This window comes from Chrysemys picta, chromosome 7 (assembly GCF_011386835.1).
Source record: "Chrysemys picta bellii isolate R12L10 chromosome 7, ASM1138683v2, whole genome shotgun sequence".
Taxonomy (NCBI): Eukaryota; Metazoa; Chordata; order Testudines; family Emydidae; genus Chrysemys; species Chrysemys picta.
The window spans coordinates 107,776,535-107,800,423 of NC_088797.1; the positions used below are offsets into that span (position 1 = coordinate 107,776,535).

A 23,889-nucleotide genomic window follows, 5' to 3' on the forward strand; every position below is an offset into this window, starting at 1 on the left:
AGAATGGGAGAATTGGGGACTCACAGAGCTCTGACTGAGGGGTGGGGGAATTGCAGGGAGCCCCTGAAATAGAGGGGTAGGGAGGGTGGCACACAGGGAGCTTGTGGGGGAGAAAGAAGGAATGCAAAGACCTTCTGATGTGTGCAGTGAGCTCAGCCTACAGAAGTAACAGTGTGCGACCCTCTAGTGTAATAAATACTTGTATAATACCAAGGGGAGCACATAGAAATGCTCACCAGTTACATTTCTTATTGTATAACTGGACTTTTCCCTAAGCTTGTTCCAGTGTATAAGATCTCCTCGAAGTCAATGTGGCATTAATTGCCTATAGAGCTCTAGTGCAGTGTCTCCTCTAAGGATGAAGCGTCTCACAAATACTGGACCTTACCTTAGAGTGTGCCCTCAACTCCTGTTAACTCCTGCCACAGTCAAGGGCGTACAGCACCACAAGCTCAGGAGGGTCAGGCCCATTGTTTCCATTGTACACTACTGTAACACTTGTACCCAGTTCTTCCCCACCTAAATGACTAGGATTTTCGGACGTCTTTTTGTTCTGTTTCAGGTATTAAATGAAGCCGTTGGGGCAATGATGTACCACACTATCACCCTCACCCGAGAAGATCTAGAGAAGTTCAAGGCCTTAAGGGTCATCGTTCGAATAGGCAGTGGCTATGACAACATCGATATCAAAGCTGCAGGGGAGCTCGGTATGTGTCCATTCCGTGCCAATGGCCCCTCTGCCATTTGTTTGTTTCTCTTTAAATCAACACAGGTGACATTGTTTCTTTCCTGCATTTGATCAACGTGACATGTCAGACCAAATTTTCAAGTGGGTTTTGACTCAGCCCCTAAAATTGTGGGTGCAGTTTTGTGTGTTTTAAGATGTTGCATGCAAAGGAACATGACTGCGAAATACACAAAAGCGTGGACAATTGCAATTTTAGAAACTGCTTTTTTAAACTTGCCCCAGTTAGAAATATATATATATCCACCCACAGCACAAAAAAATGAGATTGATGTATGTTTTAGATTGATTTTATTAGTTCTGTGGGATGTTTTTCTTATTCTTGTTAGTATTTATTTCTCCATCATGTTTAATTTGTATCTGCGTAATCAAATAGTCAGAAACTACCATCAACAGTTGCAGGCACTTTTTTTTTGCAATCACCAGTTGAATAGTTATGGGTCTGCCCAAGTTGCATGCAAATGCAGATTGCTTGCAGAACTCTGGGGATTTGCACATACAAATAACTGGGTGAGCTAAATTGCATCTACAATTCTAGTAGCTGTGTTGAGACCCCTTTTGAAATTTAGTCCAAAGAATGCAATCCATCAAGAAGTACCATGACAGCATTGCTCAAGATTGCTTGTATTAAAGATTTTGTCTCAGGAAAATAAGAACAACAGACATTTAGACCCTTAGATATTTCAGGTAAAATAGTTTCAAATAGCAGAGTCCTGTGGCACCTTATAGACTAACAGACGTATTGGAGCATGAGCTTTCGTGGGTGAATACCCACTTCGTCGGATGTATTCACCCACGAAAGCTCATGCTCCTATACGTCTGTTAGTCTATAAGGTGCCACAGGACTCTTTGCTGCTTTTACAGATCCAGACTAACACGGCTACCCCTTTGATAGTTTCAAATAGTCATTCCTAAAAAGCAAATCCTAGCATCGTGAAGTATTTTTTAGCTAGAAGAGCAGTGTCTTCTTAGTGTGACAGATTCTTCTGTATTTGTAACTCTTACTCTTACAAACACTGCTGCATAATCCTCCCTTTTAAACATTGCAAATTGGGTGGCCAAATGATGGGGTATGAAGTGGAAGATGTAATTTCTCTCTACAAATGTAGCCAAAAGTTCAATTGGCACCACTATCTAGAAGGGAATTTTTTTTTAAACTAAGAAGAGATCTTTAACTCTGTATAGCCGATACATGACAGGTGGCTAAACATAGTGACGAGTCATGCAGTATCCATCATCTGAACACAAGTGGCTCAATTCTGATTTCAGACATTCAGGCTCATTTAACGCATACTCTCTCACACTCAGCTATCTCCTACTTGGAATAATTACCGTAAGAGCAACGAAATTCAACCTTTACACCAAATAGTTAATTCATTTTAAATTGTGGAATTGAAACAGAATCCCTGTGTTACCTAACAGCATTCCAGATGAACACCCTGTGCTACAGAAAGTTCAGAGCTGCCTCTCCACAGCCTCTTTGCTCTTCCTGATGATTATGAGAAGCAGAAATTAATAATAACAACAGGGTTGTACAGGCTAATAGGATAAGCCCTGTTGTGACGGAGCTGCTTTTGTTTTACTTTAGGATGGCTGCAATCCCTGCAGTCTCTCACCTGCTTTGTAGCAGTTTCTGGGATTTGTAAAATAACGTCAGTGGCTATATATTTGAAAAGATTTATTTTTTTCTGCACCACTTGTTCCTGTCTGTTGCCTAGGTGTGGATAACAATTCTGTTTTTACTGTCTGATCACAGGTTTTTCATATCCGTTCTTTTTTGACATTAACAAAAGCTTCTTTTCTTTATGGGACCAGGAAAATGACATTAAAAAATGTTCTCACAGATCTACTGAGAAACTTACTTTACTTTTTCATGTCCCCATAGAGATGCACTGTACCCATATAAAAGCAAAGGCAGCATTCACCCATGAATCTAGGCAGTGCTTTGACACAAAACTTTGTATACTTTTGCATAACAGATGTGCAGCAGTTCTGACAGATTGGAACAGAGCAAATATCCCTAAGGAAAAGTGCTTCTATAATGGTCAAACCATTTATTATTCATTGCTATTAGTTATAAACCAAAGCTACAGCTGCTAACGTCTCCTTGCCAGCGTCTACTCTTGTGACAGGGATAGATATCTGTGATTAAACAGATACATGATAGTTCCTCTGCAGTTTGTAGATCTTCCGTAGTTAACTTCTGAAACTTCAGAGTCGCGTATAGATGTTTTCATGATGCCCTATGTTCCGAAGAAGAAATCACTCTGGATCCACTTGTGTAGAAATATTAACAATCATGCCAACCAGCCTTGACACCACACGCTAATCATGTACTCCATATCAAGAAGTTTTTGAGGAAAGAATATAATCCAAAGTAGATAATCGTGGCTATAAATGTCATTCTCACCTCCCTTTCAGATACATTAACGATAACTGTTCACAATATTCCTGTTAGATTTTAATTAGAATTATCCAGGATGGCACTGATTTGGCAAACCAAGCTAGTCTTCATCACATACCTAATGGCCTAATTTGTGTTATAATTATACACTGACCAGAATCCCAAGGTGGGGCACACTGAGATTGTCCCATTCTTTGCAGTTTGCCCTAATTGAGCAGACAATCTCCCAAACTGGTGGTTATTCTAATACTTAGATTCACCAAGCCAGCAACAAAATAACTTCTAAAATACCTTACTGGGTACCCAGAAACCAGAAACACAGTTCCCTTAAAGCAACCCAGCCTTGAGCTCTCACCCAGACAGCCAAGTCAAATATGATGAGGATTACTGAAAATCTTGTTCATCATATAAAAAATTCTACCAATCCCAAAAGATCAGACACATTACCCACCAGGTTAATGAATATTGCAGATCTTACCCAAATACACGCTTTACAGCCAATTCATATTAACTAAAATAAGATTTATTAAAAAAGGAGAGAGAGAGCATAGGTTAAAAGATCATTATACATACAGACTTGACTAAAATTCTTAGATCAGTTTCATAGTAGAGATGAACTTTAGAGTTGCAAAAGTTCTTTCAGAATTAGTTCCATAGGTCACAGCCCAATGTCCAATATTAGGGTGACCCAGACTGGAGCTGGGGACCTTCGTCTTGCAACTCAAACTTCCCCTGATGAAGCTTAAGCAGATCTGAGATAACAGGATCAGGGCCCAAGAGTTATTTTTATAGTTCTCAAGCAAGCTATCCGATAGCCTCTTGACAGCAGGCATTCCTTAGGTGAAGAATAGTGACTTTGAAGTAACCTCCTATTTCCTAAGCATCGTTGGTAACTAGCTACAGGGATTAACAATAAGGCAACTGCTCATATCTTGCCATTTACAGGTAGTTTACTACATACTTCAAAGAGAAATGAAGACAATGATATTACTACATTCAGTTCATTTAAATGTTAATATCTCCTTTTGATCTTTGAATTAACAGAATACAGCGATAGGAACCGTTTGGTTACATTGTCAACCTCTAACAATATATATGTAAACACACAAAAAACACAAATCATTATCTATTAGTATGTCTCTACAGGTTGAATCTGAGTCAATTATCCTGCTAGTTGTGTAACCCTTTCTGGCCCTGTGTCACAAAGACATGGGGCATTTTTATGGAGACAGTTTCCCTACTTTTCACCTTTTTATTTATTTATTTATTTTAACTCCTAATGGCAGGAAATTATTCTATAAAAATGTCTCTCAAGCCCCTTGCCATAACTGATTGGATTGTGATGAATTAAAATTTCACCTTTGAAAAATTTTTAAATGGTCTTCTTCAGCAACATCCACACTAGATGGGGTGGTGAAACTTTTCTGAAATCAGTCATGCACACACTGAATGCAAGCAACACCGGGACACGTCTAACTGCGTTATCCTTAATGAGGGGTTGTTAAAAGTGCTGTGCATGCACTTTACTTCTGTCCTGCATTCCCCTGCTGCTGCTGCTGCTGCAACTGAATAAACAGGCAGTAGGCAAATATTACAGTTTAAAGTCTCTAATGTCTGTGCTGAAATTCCTCCTGTTTAATGTAATATTTAGATCTTGATAGCACAGCTTTTGTTCCCTTATTGCAAAGAAGAAAGGGGTTTTCATCCTATCCTAGACCTGAGAAGACTCAACAAATACAGGTTCTGGCCTCAGATTCAGAATAACTCTTGCCTGCATCATTCCATCTCTCCAAACTGAAAATTGGCTTATAGCTCTTGACTTGCAGGAAGAACCTTAGATTCACAGTGGGGCCCAACAATTAACAATACAGAGTACTGCCCTTCGTTCTCTCCACAACACCAAGAATATTCACAAATGTCTGAGGGTTGGGGCAGCACACTGAAGGAGGAAGGGACTCCACATCTATCCGTGCCTAGATGACAGGCTGATCAGGAGCAAGGTCGAAGCAGGAAACTGCAGCAGCCCTGGAATCCTCTACCTGTTCTCCAATTAGGACTTCTTGTGAACTATGAAAAAGAGTCTGTAACAGCATCGCAGACAATAGAGTTCATAGGAGCCATGATCAACTCTCGGTTGGTGAGAGCTCACCTGCTAGGGGGACAAGTGCCTGTCTGTTCAGTCAATGACAAGGGACTTCCAGTCGAACCTGGCAGCAATGGTGTGTACACGTCTGGGGCTGTTGGGTCACCTGTCATTGTGCATATACTGAATGCTGCTTGCAAGATTTCATCTGTGGCTCTTACAATTGTGATCTCCATCCAAGCATCACGTGAACAAGAGAGTCACGTTCCCGCCCAGGTTCTACAAGAGCCCACTTAATGGCTGAACCTAGAGAACGTATGAAAGCGTGTTCTTTTCTTGACCAGGTCCCAGGATGATCTGAATGTCCTGGAGTTCAGGGACATCCAGTCAGCCTGCATGGCATTCCTATCTGTTCTCTGGGACCCTATGGTGCAGATGCACTACATCAACAAGTGTGGAGGTGTTGGGTCATCCCCTCTCTGCTAGGAAGCCATTAGACCTGGCGTCATCACCATGGGATAATCCCATTGGCTCTTCATCTTCTAGGAGTGAGCAACAACCTGGCAGACTTTTTAAGCAGGCACACAATAACCAACCTCGAGTGGTCTCTGCAGGTGTCCATTGCAGAGCTGATATTTCACCTACGGGGTATGCCACCGAGGACAACACTAAGTGCCTGAACTTCTACTCTAGAGGGCATCTGAGCCTGGCCTCCTTACAGTGGTCTCCAGGTTTCCTATATATCTTTCTCCTCAGTTCCCCTGATCCCCAGGGTGATATCCAAAATGAGAGGGAAGACGTCCATGCTGATGCTAATAGCTGCCTATTAGACAAGGCTGTTCGGGCTGCCAGACCTCTTGAACATGTCCATTCAGCCCTGCATCCCTCTAGCAATCTTCCTGGACATGATATCTCAGAACCACAATCAGATATTGCAGCTAGACCCATAGTTGTTGCACCTGATGGTTTGGATCTTGGCTCCTTGAGCACTACTGACAGAGACTGTTATCAAGAGGTCCAAGATATACTCATACAAAGCAGGAAGCCATCTGCCAGGAAGACCTACTCCTCCATATGGAAACAGGTCTCCATATAGCCTATCCAGCATGCTCTGGGACCAGTTGAAGCTCCAGTACCAAAGATCCTCAATTATGTGTTGCACTTGAAACATTCTGGATTGACTCTTCGTTCTCTCAGAGTTCACATTGCAGCAGTATTGCTGTGTCATGTCAGTACAGTTGTAGCCAACGGTATCCAGATTCCGCAAGGGACATCTGCATACTTACCCTCCCGTTGGAGACCTGACTCTTGCATGTTGTCTTAACATTGTCCTCCTGTTACTCATGGAGCTGTTGTCAGATTACTAACCACCCTTGCCCCAGGACTTGTATATGTGTGTAAATAAAACCTTACCCTTAAGATGGTCTTTCTGGCCACTATCACATCGGCGTGGATAGGGAAGTCAGTGGAGTATTGTCTGGGTATATTCTATGAGTGATTTATTTTATTTACACTCATAGATCAGTCCTGGGACAAGTGTGGTCAAACAGCATGCAGGGTAGTCCCATCTTCCAGGAATCTCAGCCCAACAACAATGTCTAGTTCCCAGGGAGCTGCTGTGCCTCAAGTATTGACTCCAATCAGAGCCCAAGACAGAGAGCAAACTCTGCTGCATGTCACACAGCTCCCTTTCTCCTGAAGCTGCCTCTGCACACAGCCTTGCAAAACCCCAGACTAGCAACAGTGCATCGTGTCTTCCTAAGAGTCAAAACTTGTTCTTATCCCCCACCTCACCTGGAAAAAAAAAAAAAGATACCCGAAGATTATGTGTGGCAGCCTCCTGGTGATGCTCGCCATCACAATAATGTTGCATTCTTAACTAGGTTAAAGAGTCATAATAATATTGGCCATATTTGTGTGTTACAGAAATGTTAGTGAGCTGTTGCAAGGAGCATCGTGAATTGTTTTACCACTAATGGATACCATTAGCATATAAAATCAAACTGATATTTATGCCTTGCCAGATGAACACAGCTCTTTCAGGTTTGTTGATAGGCTGGTGTTAACATAATTCATCCCTTCAAAATCTTAGTAAAACTAAAGAAAATGCATGCTCTTTGGAACAATCATTTTGAATTAGATACTTGGCTGAAGTGTTTATCTACAAAAATATGTTCATTTGGCTGTGGACTGTTGACACGTTGCTCACAGTTTGACTATAGTTTGTGTAGCTCCTTGGTGTTTTCTTTTAAAAATAAACAAAAGCTGTACAATTATTTACATTTGAAGACTTTAACTTCATATTACACCCTATGGGGCCTCACCCTACCCCTCCCTCAGCTCCATCTCCCCGTCACCATGCACATTATACAGTGGGTGTAACACCTCTCAGCATTAATTAGAGTTACACATCCACTGAGAACGATAGACATATAAATGCTTTAGGGCCTGATCCAGAACTCACTGAAGTCGGGGGAAGGGCTGTCATTGACTTCAGTGGGCTTGGATCGGACCTTTACATTGGCCAATATTACAAGATTTGCAGTACAAACATTTACTCCCAGAGGAAATCTGTGCCAAAAATTCTGTGCACAATATTTTTAAAATTCTGCAAATTTTATTTGTCAATAAATAAATGTGGAGGCTGACACAGCGCAAGGGCCAGGCCTGCCTCAGAAACCCTCCAGGGCCCTGCTCCTCTGCACCAGGTGAGGGCAGGCAGGCTCAGGCCAGGTAGGACCCAAGTGTAGAGGGGTCAGTGTGGGCGGATCCAGGTGTGGGATGAGGAGATTCTGTGTGGGACAATCTGGGTGTGGGCAGCTCAGAGGGGAGTCCAGGTGTGGTGGGGAGCTGGATGCCCACGGGCCTGTTGGGGGGTTCCAGGTGCAGGGGCAGTGGGACTCTGCAGGGCGGGTGCAGGTGAAGGTAGTTGGGGTTCTACAGGGAGCATGGGGGGGATAGGGGTAGCGGGGGGGGGGTCTGGATGTAGGGGGCTCAGCAGGGGCATCCGGGTGCAGCTGGTTGGGGCTCAGTGGGGTGGGGGTTAGAGTGTGGGGGGCTTGTAAGGGGTGAGACTTGGCAGAGGGGGTCCAGGGCTCTGGATGCAGGGGGTGAGGCTCAGCGGGGTGGGGGACTGGGGGGTGTCCGGATGCATGGGGATTTGGTGGACGGGGGAGCAGCTCCCTGTACAGGGACCCCTCCCACCGTGGCTGAGAGGCAATGGGGGCAGGAAGCGGGGGAGGGGAGGGGGGAGATGCGGAGCTTCCTGCAGTTGGGGGTGGGTCTGACCCAACCCAAGTCACTCCTTGCAGGGACTAGCAGCTGAGCCAGGCTCAAGGTAGGAGCCACTGGTTGGGGCATTCCCAGCCCCCTCTTCCCCTCCTCTCCGCAGTGACTTACCTCTCCGCCAGCAAACTCTATGGTACATTTTAGCATTGTCAATACAAAAATATGCAGCATGTTGAAAGTATGGGGGCAGAGTAAAAGAACATGTCTGCAGGGGGGTGCTGTACCAATTGCTTGTTCCTGTGAATAGTTGAATGCAGAATTCCCCACCTGCTAGACTAGGCCTTAGAGCACCCAGGCCTTTGAGAGCAGGACTGAGCACACAATTGTAGGTCTTGCTGAGCTGGCTAATTCAGCAGTGTCAGCTCTAATGGGTGTCCTGATCAGCTGATCCAGGCCTGCAGCCGTTACCTTAACAAAGGGGTTCTAGCGGTGTGAGAACTCTGCAAACCCTGTACCTCAGCCGCTCCATGCTGACAAGGCTGCAGACTGCACCAGAGCCCGCTCAAGGCTGCTGCTGCTTCTCCTACATCCATAGCCAGGAGTGACCCCTCCACCATGCAGGAGCGGGCTAGCTACCACTCTGCATCAGGCTACTTGAGACTGTCAAGTGATGGGAGAAGGAAGGTTTAGAGGGAGGTGAGAGCCTGCCCCTCCCTTGTATGGGGAGAGGGGGAACTTCCCCGTCCATCTGCCTCTCTGGCCGTTACAGCTGTGTCCTCCCTCCCCCTGTCACTTCAGCTGCTACAGGTTGCCCCACTGAGGCTATGTCCTAACTGCAGAGTTAACTGGAGTAACCTCTCTAGTTAGCGTAGCTCAAGTGAGAGTGAAATAACACGCATGCTACAACCAGCCATTATGTTAGCAGCACGGAGTGGTTGTGTTAGTAGCTGATGAGCTGTTGTCCTGTCCCCCTGACAGACCAGCCAGCGTGAGTTAAAAGCACCACAGCTCTGGAGTTAAGGGGTTGTGTGTGTGGATGGGACTCGAGTTAGGACAACATTTGTTATAACGAGGGTTCACTCTGCAGTGAAGACAAGCTTTGAGTGCCGCACTGGGCTTTAATATTGCCCTTCCCTTCAGTTAATTTGTCCACTAGGCCTCACTTCTTAAATCTGTCCCTGTCAGGCAGGCCGGCGGCAGTGCACTGCCTACATGCACAAATAGTCCATAGATTCTTCTCACAAGGTAAGGACCAATGCGTAAATCCTTAAAGGTATAGTACATAGACGTTGCCCTGCTCAACACAGCAGTACTTAACCCTAGGCAGCCTGCTGCCGGGTGGAATGGTCAGTCTTGTGCTAGGCTCCCCATATAGTGCATAGGGAGAGCTAGACACCTAAGGAAGGAATTGGCAAGGGAGCTGCCTAGGCTAGCTGGGAGTGAAATCCCAAGGAAGGACTTGGGGCAAAGAGAAGAGTTTAGGCACCCAAGCGGTTGACCTGGTGCGGCTGGCTGCTGGGCGCCTCCCTCCATGTGGCAGTCCCAGCTGCGAACCCTCTCCTGGAGTGAGGCACCAAAGACAGGTCAGCTGCTTAGGTAGCCCATGCCCTGGCAGCTGAAACAAACTTTCTCTCTTCTGCTCTCCCACACTCGCTCTTGTCCCAGCTGTATTTTGTATGGGAGCTGTGCTGCCCCCATCGATCGGAGACCTGCATCCAGTCCTCCTGCTGTAGTGTGACAGGTGTGGCTTAATCATGCTCTGAGCACACCTAGAGGACTTGGCCCTGCTGGTGAGATAGGCGTTCCCCTTCCCCTGCCCAATTTGAGACTCTGGCTTAGGGGCCTACAGGGTGTCAGCTTGAGCAAGGCCTCCAAGCTGCTCATTAGCTGTGGGGCAGCATCACCATTTAGGTGACTTTGCAAATGCCGACCAGCATTTGGAGGTGCTTCCAGGGTTAGGTGTCAGCTTTGAGAATATCAGTAATGCCTGAATGTGGACTTAGTCGCCTAAGAACCTTTAAGGATCTGGGCTGTAGGGATTTTCATATGAGTTTGCCTGAATAAGGACTGGGATTCAAACCCTTTACCACAAGATGGGGCTCCAAACCTTATGACTGCTCTTTCCAGGGAAAGGATTAAAAGGAATGCAGTCACGATGTTTGGGTAAAACTCCCGAAAGTGCCAGATCCTCAAAGGTATTTCAGTGCCTAAATAGATTTCATTGAGAGTTAGCTGCTGAAATACCTTTGAGGATCTTGGCCTTGGAGTTTTAGGACCCTAAACTGCAATGACTTTCAATGAAATATAAGCTTCTAAACCACTTGGGCACTTTTAAAACTGTTACCCAAAATGGTTATTGACTCTCACATAGGCAAAAAAAGAGGGACTGATGCAAAAAATGTTCTCCCTTTGCCTGGGGTGATCCTGTGTCCCCGGGCCAGACTCATTGCAGAGAGGGAGAGTGAAGGGCTGGGAAATCTCTGTTTTACCGTTTAAACAATTCTCATTATTTATCACCAAGGAGAGAGAAAAGGCTGCGTAGAAAACACATGTGCAGTAAGAGCCTGGTTTTCAGGGGAGCTTAGCACATGTTTATACTGTTTTCCTGTTTCTAAGAGTGCTCAGCAAGTGCAATGGGAAATAGTGTGGTGGCCTGTTGGTATGGCGAGGGCAGGCTGCCCTGGGGAATTTTTTTAAAAAATGTGACCCTTGGTGCAGACTTTTCTTCAGACATGTTTGTAAGAGCCCGAAGGATAAGTAATCCTGGCAGGGCACCAGAGAGTGGGTGAGTCCCATCAGAGACAGAAATCACCCCAAATCTTCCCTTGATCTGGTGGTAGAATTTAAACCAGAAGCTCCCAAGGAACCCCGTCTTCCCACACATCACTGTGCAACAATGTCATAAAGGCCTCAATTAAGGACGGAATAGGATCAAAAAGGTTGAGTTTTTGTCCCGAGAACTACCAGCTGCATTGGCCAATATCGCTGCCCTGCTGTGGCCCGGTGGTGAGGTCCCACCAGTTTATTTGTGTGTGTGTGGCGGGACACTTGCTCTGTATAGAAATGCAGCAGACTGACATTTCAGAGGTGAAAGGACTCTCATTGCAGCTTATAAAACCAGCCTTTGTGAAGGAACAATGGGCCTGGCTGGGACTTGCATGCTTTGGAACTGCTTCACCCCTTCACTGCAGAAAATTAATACACTGATATGTTATATGCAGCTAAAGTAAAGAAAACAGATCAGTAACATTCCTGTTATAACTGTACTGCTGGTATTACATTTAAAAAGAACTTCTCATTGGTTCATTGGGGAAAAAATATTGTTTTAAAAGTATCAAAATAGGATTCGTTGTTAGCAGTTAGGATTGCTTAAAATAAATGGAATCTTAGCTTTAAAAGGTGTCTTGAGTTTTTAGCTTAAAACCGGTGGGGGAAAAAATCTACCTTGGGAAGTACAGTGTTTGGATACCTCCCTAGAAAGCCTGCTTGCCTGATCCAGTATGCCAAGCAAATGTTCTTATGTATGTTATTTCTTACGTAGTCCGCAGGCTGCAGCTGTGAGTTTGGTGCTTTGTGAAGCAGCATCTCGTAGTACAATTTCAAGGTGATATTGGGAGTTTGCCACAAAATTCCTTTCGCCGTCATGTGATTTTTTTGAGCAGGTCCGCCTACATGCTGGGTTGGGAAATGGTCCGCTGATGGTATCAAGGAACATAGAAATGGTTCAGATCAGTTTCCTGGACATACAACAGTTTCATTAGTGAGCAGCCTGGATTTGCTGGTGTTTCCGTGACTAGATCGCACAGCTCTAAGATTGTGATTTTGTTGGGTTTTTCCCCCCTTCTCCAGGGATTGCTGTCTGCAATATCCCATCAGCAGCTGTGGAAGAGACTGCAGATTCCACCATATGCCATGTCCTAAACCTCTACAGGCGGAACACGTGGCTGTATCAAGCACTGAGGGAAGGGACCCGGGTGCAGAGTGTGGAACAGATAAGGGAGGTGGCCTCAGGAGCAGCTCGGATCAGAGGAGAAACTCTCGGCCTCATTGGATTTGGTATGTTGGCAACTCTGGGGGACAAAATATCCAAAGCAGAGCCATCTGCTTTTGCAGTGATCTAATGGAGTCTTGACCTTGGAGGAGTACGCCTCTCAGGACTTCGATCAGGGATGGGCAACTGGTCGCCCGGGGGCTCCATCGCACTAAATAGATTATTTTATTTGGACACCTGGTGTCCAACTTGGGGCAGGCGATCTGGTGGTATCAGGGCCAGGAAGGGGGCAGGGTGGCTGTGACATGATACTGTGGCGAGAGCCAACAGGCCGGAGTGGGGAGCCGGGCCCAGCCCCAGGGCAGAGGAGCCAATAGTGCGGCATAAATGCAGGGCAGGCTCCCTCCCTCAGGACCCTCTCAAAGGGTTGGAATGGATTTTGTGGCCCTCCACTAGCTGAAAGTTCCCCATCCCTGACTTAGAACTTTTATATCAGCATAGCTTATTTTGCTACATTTACTGGACTGTGCACTACTGATCTGAGCACTTTTGTAGCAATACAACTGCAGCCATGCTAGGGGTTCCACCGATTTAACAGTGTTTCTAGGCCGCTATAGTTACGTGGGAAAAGAAGCCATGTGCCCTGATTTTCCGGCGAAGGAGCCTGTTCTTTTCCTGTTCAGAATTGTGAACCCAGCTTCCTCTGCGAAGAGGAAGCAGATTTCCAAGGCTGCCAGGACAGGACTTTGGTGAGCCCCATCTCCTCAGTGCTTTCGTGAGCCTCTCGTGCACTCTCCCTTTACCTAGGGTTACCATATTTCCACAATCAAAAAAAGAGGACACTGGGGGAGCCCCGCCCCCATCCACTCCCTCCCACTTCCCATCCCCTGACTGCCCCCCTCAGAACCCCAACCCCCCCGCTTCTTTTCCCCTGACTGCCCCCTTCTGAGAACCCCCCACCCTAACTGCCCCCCAGGACCCTACCTGTCCCCTCACTGCCCCGTCGATGGGTGAGAGGTTTGTAGAAATTTTGGTGGTGCCCAGAACCTGCCCCCGCCCCCACCTGCCTAAGGCTCTGGGAGGGGGGTTGGGTGGGGGGAGGAGGTCTGGGGTGCAGGTCCTGGGCTGGGGATTAGGGTGCAGTAGGGGTGCAGGGTGCAGGCTCTGGGATAGCGTTTGGGTGCTGGGTGCAGGCTCCAGGCTGGGGCAGGGGTGGATGTGCAGGAGGGGGTGAGGGGTGCAGGCTCTGGGATGGAGTTTGAGGGTGGGAGGCGGTGCAAAGGGAGGGGGTGCAGGCTTTGGGAGGGAGTTTGAGGGCAGGAGGGGGTGTGTGGGGAGGGGGATTGGGAGGAAGTTTGGGGATAGGAGGAGGTGCAGGGGTGAGGGCTGTGGGTCTGAGGATGAGGGGTTCATGATGCAGGAGGGGGCTCAGGGATGGGGCAGAGGATTAGGGTGCGGGGGGGTGAGGGTTGGGGCTGAGGATGAGGGGTTCATGATGCAGGAGGGGGCTCAGGGATGGAGCAGAGGATTAGGGTGCAGGGGGATGACAGCTCTGGCTGAGGATGAGGGGTTCATGATGCAGGTGGGGGCTCAGGGCTGGGGCAGAGGATTAGGGTGCAGGGGGATGAGGGCTGGGGATGAGGGGTTTGGGGCGTTGGAGAGGCTCAGGGCTAGGGTGGAAGAGCAGGGTGAGGGCAGCCTGCCTTGCCATTAGTGGATGCGGGGCACTAGGACCCTGGGGCAGCAGACAGCAGTTGCTGCTGGGAGCAGGGTAGGAATGTGCTACTCCGGCAGCACAGGCACGGGAGAGGGGCGGGGCTGCTTTCTTTCGGGCAGGGATGGGGGAGACCTGCGGGGGGGGGGGGCAAATGGGGGGAGGTGGCAGGTGGAGGCCGGGGCCTGCTGCAGGCATGGGCGGGGGAGAGACCCAGGTCCAAATATTGTTGGAGCAGGGCCCCCGGCCCTGGATATTGCTGGAGCTCGGGCACCACAAAAGAATATAACCCACTGCCCCCCCACCCCATATTCAGACCCCCACCCCCAGACAGGCCCATCCAACCCTTCCCTTGCTCCCTGACTGCCCCCCAGGACTCCCCTTACCATGCCCATGCTGGTCAGATGCTGGCTCCACGTGTAGCCAAAACACGCTGCTGGTGGGGCTGTTTGTGTTGTTACACCGGGCTGCAGGCAGGGGGGTGGGAGCGGGGGGGGGGGGTTTTCTGGCTGCTGGAGGCCAATGGGAGCGGCTCAATCAGGCCCAGCCGCCCAATCAATCACTCCGCATTCTTCATGGAGGGGAGGGAGGGAGGGGTGGCGGAAAAATCCTGGACCTTATAACCTTGTTACCAGTTCCTCCCAGACGGCTATTTAAAGACGCAAAAGCCGGACATGTCCGTGGAAATACGGATGGATGGTAACCCTACTTTACCCTGTGGTAGTTTTCCCAAAGGGTTCTGCACACACACACTGGTAGCCTTGTTTCAGGCTGTATCTTCCCACACGTTCTTGTCTCCAGAGTGCAGCTCTGGAGTGTGACCATGAACCTTTGCAACAATTTCTGTATCCTCTTGCTAGCAATGATTTTATCCACAGGTTTACATGAACCAGCCTGTGTGTGAATGTGTGCTGCCCCCAGGAGCCACTCAAGGAGGGAGCTGTGTCTTAGAGACATAGCTTCTTCTGGGCTCCCTGCTCACTCCTCAGAGAAGATTACAATTCCCCTCCCGCAAGTAACTCACAATCACTTAGTATGGCACTCTCTTCCCCTCTGGTGGTGGCTGGGCCAGAAGTTGCTGAGCCTGCTACAGCCTTGGCTGAGAGCTGAGTCTTTTAGTCCAGGCAGTAGCGGCTCATGCTTTTAGAGCCAGAGTTGCTGCCGCTGATGACCCAGTTGCTCTGACTCTGCCATGCTGGGAGCAGAGCCCAATCCCTGTCCACCAGTGCATAAGGGAAATTCCAGGATGCTGCAGAGGAGAGGGAAGTCTCACTCCCCCGGATGCCTTCTGCATGGCTACGTAAAGCCAAGCCAGAATCTAACTTGCAATGGAGCGAAAGTAGCACAGATAACTGGCATTGTGGCTAATGTGCAATTAAAGATGCTTTAACGCTGGGCTGAAGATTTAGTGAGTGACCTGGCTAGAATGTACCTGTGGGTACAGCTAAACCAAAAACCCCACAAAACCCCCACAGCAATGAGTCTTAGAGCCTGGGTCAACTGACGGGCTCACGGGGCTTGTGCTGTGGGGCTAAAAATAGGAGTGTAGATATTTGGGCTGGAGCCCAGGTTCTGAAACCCAGCATTGGGGGGGGGGGGAAGGGGGCAGTCTCAGAGCCCGGGCTCCAGTCCAGGATCGAACATCTACACTGCTGGTTTCAACCCTGCAGCGTGAGCTCTGCAAGCCTGAGACTCCCGGCCAGAGGGATTTTTTGCTGTGCAGACACCCTCCCTCTGTCTCTCACACTATTGAAGTTTGAGGGCCCTGTGTTAACGGCTGGTGTGCAAGACATTGCTGGTGTACGTCATGACAGTGTCTCGCTGCACGTTGGGCATGAGGCCAGACATTAAATGTCAGCGTGGAAGCACTGGCCAGTGGTTAGAGTACAAGGTTGATAGTCAGAAGATATATTCTAACAATATGTAGCCTTTGTGTGATGCTGTTCCTCGTCACTGCCCATCACTAATGAATCCTGCCAGTACCCCTGGGATGCAGGTAGGTCGGCATTGTGCATTCTAATAACTGGGGAAAGTGAAGGAAAAAGAATAAGTAAGTTGTCCAGGTCACACCACCAGGATTCCAGGTCAGGAGGCCTGGCGCCTAGCCCGGTGCTCAGCCCTCCCTGTCCTTTTATTGTATTGAAAAATCCCTCATTAAAGAAATAGAAGGGTACTGGTTAAAAACTGTTTTACGAAGCTAACACCAGGCCCTTAATGTAATGAAATAGTTTTTCCATCTTCTTTCCCTGCAGAGAATGATTCCCTCTCCGTCCCAGCTCCTACTGCCTCTGGGCACTGCTCTCCCTCTGCGTGAGTGGGTCCCTCTCAGGGCCGGCTCTAGGATTTTTGCCGCCCCAAGCAAAAAAAAATTTGGCTCCCCCCCCCCCCAACTCCGTCCCTTCCGAACCCCTTCCCCAAATCCCCGGCCCCGCCTCCTCCCCTCGTGGTGCCGCATTCTCTCTTTCCCCCCCCCCCCCGCCCCCCGGGACCTCTGCCTGCTCCGGAGTGGAGGTGAGCTAGGGCGGGGGAGCGCAGGAAGTTACCGGGGGGGCACAGGAAGTAACAGGGGGGTAGAGGAACCGCTCCCCGCTCCAGCTCACCTCCGCTCCCACCACCACCGCCGCCTCCCACTCTCCTGCTGCTAGGTAGTCAGGGTGTATATGGCCGGGGGAGCCCCCGAGCTCAGAAATTCTTCCCTGTGCAGCCCGGCCAGGTTCCAGAGCTAGAGACTGGTCCTTGCACCCTGCACCCCATGCTGCTGTTCTCAAAATCAAAGAAAGGGCACCAAGTTTGCCCCGGGTGCCATTTTCCCTAAGGCTGGCCCTGCCCTCCTGCATTTCTGTGACAGGAAGTGTGTCCTCTTGACAATTTCCTTCCAGCTCTTCTCCTATGAAAATGTAGTAGGAAAGTGCTAATTCATTGAACCCGAAATAGTTCATGGAAATAGCATCAGTGAAAATGAAAAGAATCATATTAGGGTGCAGCCATGGAGTGGCTAAGGACACAAATCTCAAAATAGCCATGTTGCCAGTGTTGCAGATGGGGGACATAGCAGCTGCATATGTATTGCCAGAAAGCTTGTACCTCTTTACCTGATGGCTTGCCACATGTTGCCAAGAGGAAGCCACAGCTCAACTAAGGCTGTGTGGAAGCTGCCCAGTTCTGGAGAAAAGCAAACCCCCTGCAGGCTCTGACCCAAAGGGAAAAAACAGTTTAAATAGACAAAAGGTGGAACTTGGACAGGGAAGAAGGGGAAAAGCTATTGGCCATAGCTTGGCAGTGATTACTTGTTACATGCATCTTTGTGGGAACACAACTGGAATTGAAACATTTTAAAACAGGGCCATGGTTAAGCATTTGAAACTGTCATTAGACAATCCACCATGAGGCTTGCCCCATGGTTGCTGTGAGCGTGTGATACACGCTTCTGAGGTAACCATCTATAGACAGGGGACCCTAGCACAAGACCTGTGGAACTCATTGCTGGGGATGTTGTGAAGGCCAAAACTATAACTCGGTTAAAAGAAGAATTAGCTGAATTAGTGGAAGATAGGTCTATTAATGGCAGTTAGCCATCAGGGATGCAACCTCATGCCCCTGGTGTCCTAAGCCTCTAACTGCTAGAAGCTGGGATTGGATGCCAGGGATGAATCACTCGATAATTGCTCTCTTCTGTTTATTCTTTCTAAAGAATCTGACACCGGCCACTGTCGGCTACTGGGCTAGATGGACCATTGGTCTGAGCCAGAATGGCCGTTCTGTTGTTATTCCAGAGCCAGTGTAAGCATGCTGTTCGTATTGTACATCCCCCAGCATAAGTAGTCCACACCCAGGGCACTGAGCCGGGCTAGCCACATTATCACTGGTATTTCGGACAATGAGCCAATTGCATCCCTGCTGTAACTCTAGTGACTTCGGTGGTGGTACATGAGAGGTGAATTTGGCCCACTTTGTTCAGAAGCAGTTCGTTGGGAAAATAAAATATTCAGAAATGAGGCACTGGCCCCTGTCATGGGCTGCGTGAAGACAGAGGCACTGAATGGCTGGACTTCTTTCATTTTCCTCGCATCATAACACACTCAGGGCCTGCTCCTGTAACCACAGGCCCAAGCTTAGAGCTTGCTGCTAGAGGGAGGAGAAAGGCTCCAGCACTCCTTGGAATTCCATCTCCTTCAACTAGAGCCCCTCAGCATCACCCAGCCCCAGCCAAAAGGGGGCAGTAAAATGACGGTGCTAAAGCTCTGCTGTGTTGAGGAATGGGCCTGGTCTGTAGACAGGGGATGCTTTGTATGAAGTACTCAGGTAAGGGCAGCTTTTCAGGCAGTCGCAGCACAGGACTCACATAGCCTGATTCTAATGAGTACTTCAACATGAATGGACAGTGCCTGGTTATTTGGCTTTCTTTACATTGCCAGACAGACGAATGAGGAATGAAGGGGCATGTATTGATGTAGGACTTGGGTAGCCGAGTCCAGGCAATGACATTGAATAGGAACGACATTGTGGATAATGACCTGCTGATTGCACTGCAGCTGTCCCTCTTTATCAGAATAGGCTTATTAAACCTTTGCTTCAGAACCATGACAGTTGTCTTAGTCATGCCCAATTAAATAGCCATTCAGCAAGAGTATGGAAGAAAAAGCCTACAGCAAACAAGTTGCTCTTATAACTAGGGCTTTATTTTTTTTGTGGGTGTGTTTTTTTTTGTTTTTTTTGGCATTGTCTGCTTGAACAAAAGCACCTCATAAAGGATTTCATTTCTTAATACAGCTCCTCATGGCCTGACCTGCTCAGAGAACACACAGAATGTGGCCCTACCCCGGTGGGGTTGTAGCTGCAAATTCTGACCTCAGAGCCGAGCGCTGCAGGGGTGCAGATAGTTACGTTTACTCAAACAGCAACCTTTTAAATAACATGGCAAATGCTTAATGGACAGTCCTTTTACCACTATTGCTGCTTGTATTGTAAAGGTGCATTCTAGGCCTAGCCCTGTGCACGCTGTGCTGTATGGTTAGTGTTTGCCCTTCAAATAAGTCAACAGCTAGACAGTCGATCCTGAGAATTAAAGAGGCTTACAGATGTCACGGCTGCAGCAGGGAGGGGAGGCCTCAAAGGCAGGCGGTTTGTGTTACCGGCGCAGGGGAGCGTTAAATGACACATTTGGTTACTTTTTTTGCTCTTTCTTAAGCCAAAGGCAGAATGAATTGAAGTGATGTAATCACCAGGTTCGGGGCTGAGATTGCTGCAGACAGAAGTTTGGCATAAATGTGCCAGTGAGTGATGGGGAGGGAGAATGGGCAGTGCAGGGGGTTAGTGATAATATTTAGCCTTTTTCCTGCTCAAAGCACTTTGCAGCCCTTGGTTAATGAATCTGTACACATTAGAGGTGCAAAGTATCAGATGGGGTAGCCGTGTTAATCTGGATCTGTAAAAAGCGACAAAGAGTCCTGTGGCACCTTATAGACTAACAGACGTATTGGAGCATAAGCTTTCGTGAGTGAATACCCACTTCGTCAGATGCATCTGACGAAGTGGATATTCACCCACGAAAGCTTATGCTCCAATACATCTGTTAGTCTATAAGGTGCCACAGGACTCTTTGTTGCTTATTAGAGGTGCAGAATCTGATTCCCTCTGTGGCATTGGACTTCACTGGCCTGTCTCAAGTTTCAGAGCTTGGCTTCGAAGTTCCTGGCTATGTGTCTTTCATTGAGATCGCTAGCCCTGGCCTCGGCTCACATCCTCAGAACGCACCATGCCTCTTTAAGGAGAAATGCTTTTCGTTACACTAGCTTTCTCCTCCGCACCTCTCATGTCAGCCACATGACTTAAGTACAGTACAGGAGTATGATACTAGTCTAGGCCCATAGGCACCTAAATAATTTGAAGATCGGGGCCTAACAGCCAATGGGAGCAGCATCAGGCCACAGGTCACCTCCTGGAAGAGTCCTAAGAGCTAAATAAGTGGTTATATAGGTGTATTAGAGAAGTGGTGCAGGGAAACTTCTGTACCACTTGCCTGGCTCTAGCCACTGCTCATGTCATTCTTTCTTCCAAAAGCCCCGCACCTCAGCACCTCCTGACAAACAGATGTGGATAATAAATAAACGAGAGCAGGCAGAATCAGTGCAGACTGAATGAATTTGCTGTGGCACAAGGAGAAAATACATGGGAGCAAATAGTGGCAGTAAATGGATCTTTTGCCTACTGAACATTGTTGTATAGATTCAGTGCTACAGTGTCTCAACATCCTCTCTTCTTTTTCTTGATACGTAGGTCGCACTGCGCAGGCAGTTGCAGTTCGAGCCAAGGCATTTGGATTCAGTGTGATATTTTACGACCCATACCTGCAGGATGGGATAGAAAGGTCTCTGGGCGTCCAGCGAGTCTACACACTCCAGGACCTGCTATATCAGAGTGACTGTGTATCGTTGCACTGTAACCTTAATGAACATAATCACCACCTTATCAATGACTTCACGATCAAGCAGGTAATTTACCTTTTCTATAAAAGAAAGAAGATCATTTTATGGTTCGTGCTGAAAACCCAGAACACTATAATAGTGATGATACCAGTGATGATTTTACCTTTGAGTAGTTAGTTACATCCATCTCTTGCACATTAGGTACGGTACCAGATGATAGCAGGTAAGAGAGCCCATTCATGCAGTTGCTGAGACAGAAACAGGAGCCTATTTTGTGTGACATTACAAACTAGAGCCTAGGCTTTTGATATAAAAACCTTTGTTAGTAAGCGAACACAAGAACCTCCTTGCTAGCTTGGAAGGTTTTCTTTTGGGGTTAATCCTACACTGTGCAACCTTGTGTAGTCAATATGCAAAACATATGTGTTCAGAGGTAATCTTTTCAGCAAGGGAAAATCTGCCTGTATTTACCATATTAAGTGTTCTGAGATTCTGCATACAGTGCTTGTACCTACTGTAGCATTTAAATCTATGTCGTGAGAAGTGAGGAGTCATTGAATAACCATATTGAATATTCTCTTATTTCCTCCTGGCTTCCATCAGATGAGGCAGGGAGCATTCCTAGTAAACACAGCACGCGGTGGGCTTGTGGACGAGAAAGCCTTAACTCAAGCCCTGAAGGAAGGAAGGATACGAGGAGCAGCGCTTGATGTGCATGAATCGGAGCCATTTAGGTAAACAATGGGTTTTTTTTGTTTTGTTTTTAAATTAAAAGCTACTTATACATAGTGTAGTTAATTCACTTTTCATCTTACAGCTATTTTAGGGCTCACATTTATTCCCATTGACACCAGCTCCCGCGATTGGGCCCTGTGAATGTTGAGACTGGAATTCCTAGTGCTATGAAAGAGAAAACAGTAGGCATTGTTCTAAAACCAGTAATCCAAGGAAGTCTTGAGACCATTAATAATTTAAAATTTTGGTTTATAAACAAAGTTGAAAAGGGACCGTGTCAGGTTAAAAGTCCTGTTTCACTACAGAGAATGCTCCACTGGACAATGAAAATAAACATGAAAATTTCACTTTCCGACACTAGCACAAGTCTGCTACGTTTGCAGTGCAGACACTACAGGAGAATATTTGTTTATAAATGCAAATGAAAACTGTTACTGCAAATCACGGACATATTTCTGTTGACGGTTTTAAGAAAGCTTTCTCTTTATTTATATACGTATAACTCTATACAAACTTACAAACTCAAGTGCTCAAATGACCTGACCGTGTCTCTTCAAGTCTCCAGCATTAGTGACTTTGCTCCTTCAGTCCATAGTGTTGGAGAAGAAACACTGCTGGAGACAGATGAATTATTGTTGCTGCTAGAGAGACGCCCAGTCATTTATCTCCTCATTAATACTAGTGATGGAAGTATTAAAATCAATCATCCAGCAGGTTTATAAAAGGCTGTCAAATCCACCTGCTCTTTTTATCACAACTGCTGATAAATTTTTCAGCACTGATCAGGGCCGGCTCCAGGCACCAGGCAACCAAGCACATGCTTGGGGCGGCACCTGGGAAGGGGCGGCCAATCTTGGGGTGATGGGGGGCAGCGCGGCATTCCGTAGGGGGAGCGCTCCGGCGGCGCGGCGCACAGCGCAGCGCTCGGGGGCAGGGGGGCTCGGCGGGGCGGCGCTTTTTTTTGCTGCTTGGGGCAGCAAAAAAGTTAGAGCCGGCCCTGGCACTGATGCAAAGTCCAAAATGCCCCCTGAAGCCCGGCACTAAAGTAGCATTTCAGCACCTCTTCTCCCAATGCCAGACACCACTCAACAGTTTCAGACCAGAGGGAGAACCCATGGTGTTCCATGTTCACTACATTTGCTGAGGCTGTAAATCATGTGGCTAGAGCAGAGTGGCTTGCATGTGAAGGAAGCTGGCCATTAGGTTGTCACGATTTGTAACTTTCACCCTGATTTTTCATATTTATATAGTTTTGCTCAAGGCCCATTGAAAGATGCTCCTAATTTAATTTGTACTCCGCACACTGCTTGGTACAGCGAGCAGGCATCCCTAGAGATGAGAGAGGCTGCTGCTACTGAAATCCGTCGCGCAATCACAGGTATCTAACTCTGTCTTTTTATCTTACGCATATTCTATTTAGCCTGTGTTTATTTTGTAATAGACAGCATGAGTCAAGGGATTGGACAAGGAGCCAGGAGCCCTGGTTTCTAAACCTGGCTTTGCCAGAGTCGCTGTTACATTGGACAGTTCATATATGGCCCAACTGAAACAGGTGCTGAGCACCCACAGCTCTTACCGAAGTCAGTGGGCATTCATCATTACTCCCATTTTACCAGTGGGGAAGGTACCAAACCATGAACCTCTCCATGACTTGTGCGAAATGATCCTCGCTCCCTTTGTGTAAAGCACTGTCGGCCGATAAGTGTTATTGGTATTACACACAGTGCAGCTTTATGAACGGCGCAGCACGTGGCTGCCTGGCTGACACAGACCGTGTGTAAGTAGGGGTAATTTTAATCATTGCCGCTTTTAAAGCAACAAACCAGGACTGTAGAAAAATAACCTTTGATGTCCTATGCTCTGATAAATCAGAATAATTGTGCAGTGACTGTCAGAGGGCTTTGGTGTCCCAAGGCCTCCAGGCACTTCAGCCATAAAGCACTACATGTCCCAGCTAAACCCTCACAGTCACCATAGAGCAAAAAGGAAATGCCAGAGATCCAGCCCCCAACTTCCCTCGTGCCTTTGGAGCAGATAACACGAGCACATAATTGAGGAGACCAGGAGGGCTTGAGCCTTAGCCAGCCGTATTCCACCCAGTCATCGTAGTCACCCAGCATTGAAGAGAAGAAGGCTGTGCCACAGGAGTACCTGGTGTGGGCAGCATACCAACCAATGTAACCTAGGGCAGCCATGAGGTTATACTGGCAAGTGAATTGGGAACCAGCCCTAGGTCAGAGGACTACAAGGGTAAAATAAAGCCACCTGTGCCCCAAAACCTCACTCTGTGGGTCTTGCTGCAGTCACAGCTGAACTTGACCCAAGAATTGGGCCCATTATATATATATAACATTACAGCAAAACTTTGGCTCTCACACTTCATCTTGCAACGGAAGTTATTTATCTTAGGTTGTGCCAAAGCTTGTTGCCTAGATGCATCTCTGAAATCAGCAGAAAGTCAAGTTACAGGCTTTTCTTTTTTCCGCAATAGAGGCACAGTAGCCTGCTATGCTGAACTGCTATTCTGGCTCCAAAAACACTGCTGGGTTCTCCAAACCGTTCTA

At 47.5% G+C, this 23,889-nt stretch overlaps 1 protein-coding gene across 29 annotated transcripts in view; it reads left to right on the forward strand.

Annotated features, from left to right (window-relative positions):
• CTBP2 (C-terminal binding protein 2) overlaps positions 1-23,889 on the forward strand; it is a 226,210-nt gene that overhangs the window by 189,175 nt on the left and 13,146 nt on the right. For all 29 annotated transcript variants that reach the window (XR_010589509.1, XR_010589510.1, XR_010589513.1 and 26 more), the window contains 5 exons: positions 563-707; positions 12,310-12,516; positions 20,442-20,656; positions 21,194-21,324; positions 22,576-22,703. Coding sequence is in view for 17 of the 29 variants with exons in the window: in XM_065553541.1 (XP_065409613.1) it covers positions 563-707; positions 12,310-12,516; positions 20,442-20,656; positions 21,194-21,324; positions 22,576-22,703 (826 nt within the window). In the remaining 12 variants the exon portion in view is untranslated. The remainder of the gene's footprint in view (positions 1-562; positions 708-12,309; positions 12,517-20,441; positions 20,657-21,193; positions 21,325-22,575; positions 22,704-23,889) is intronic.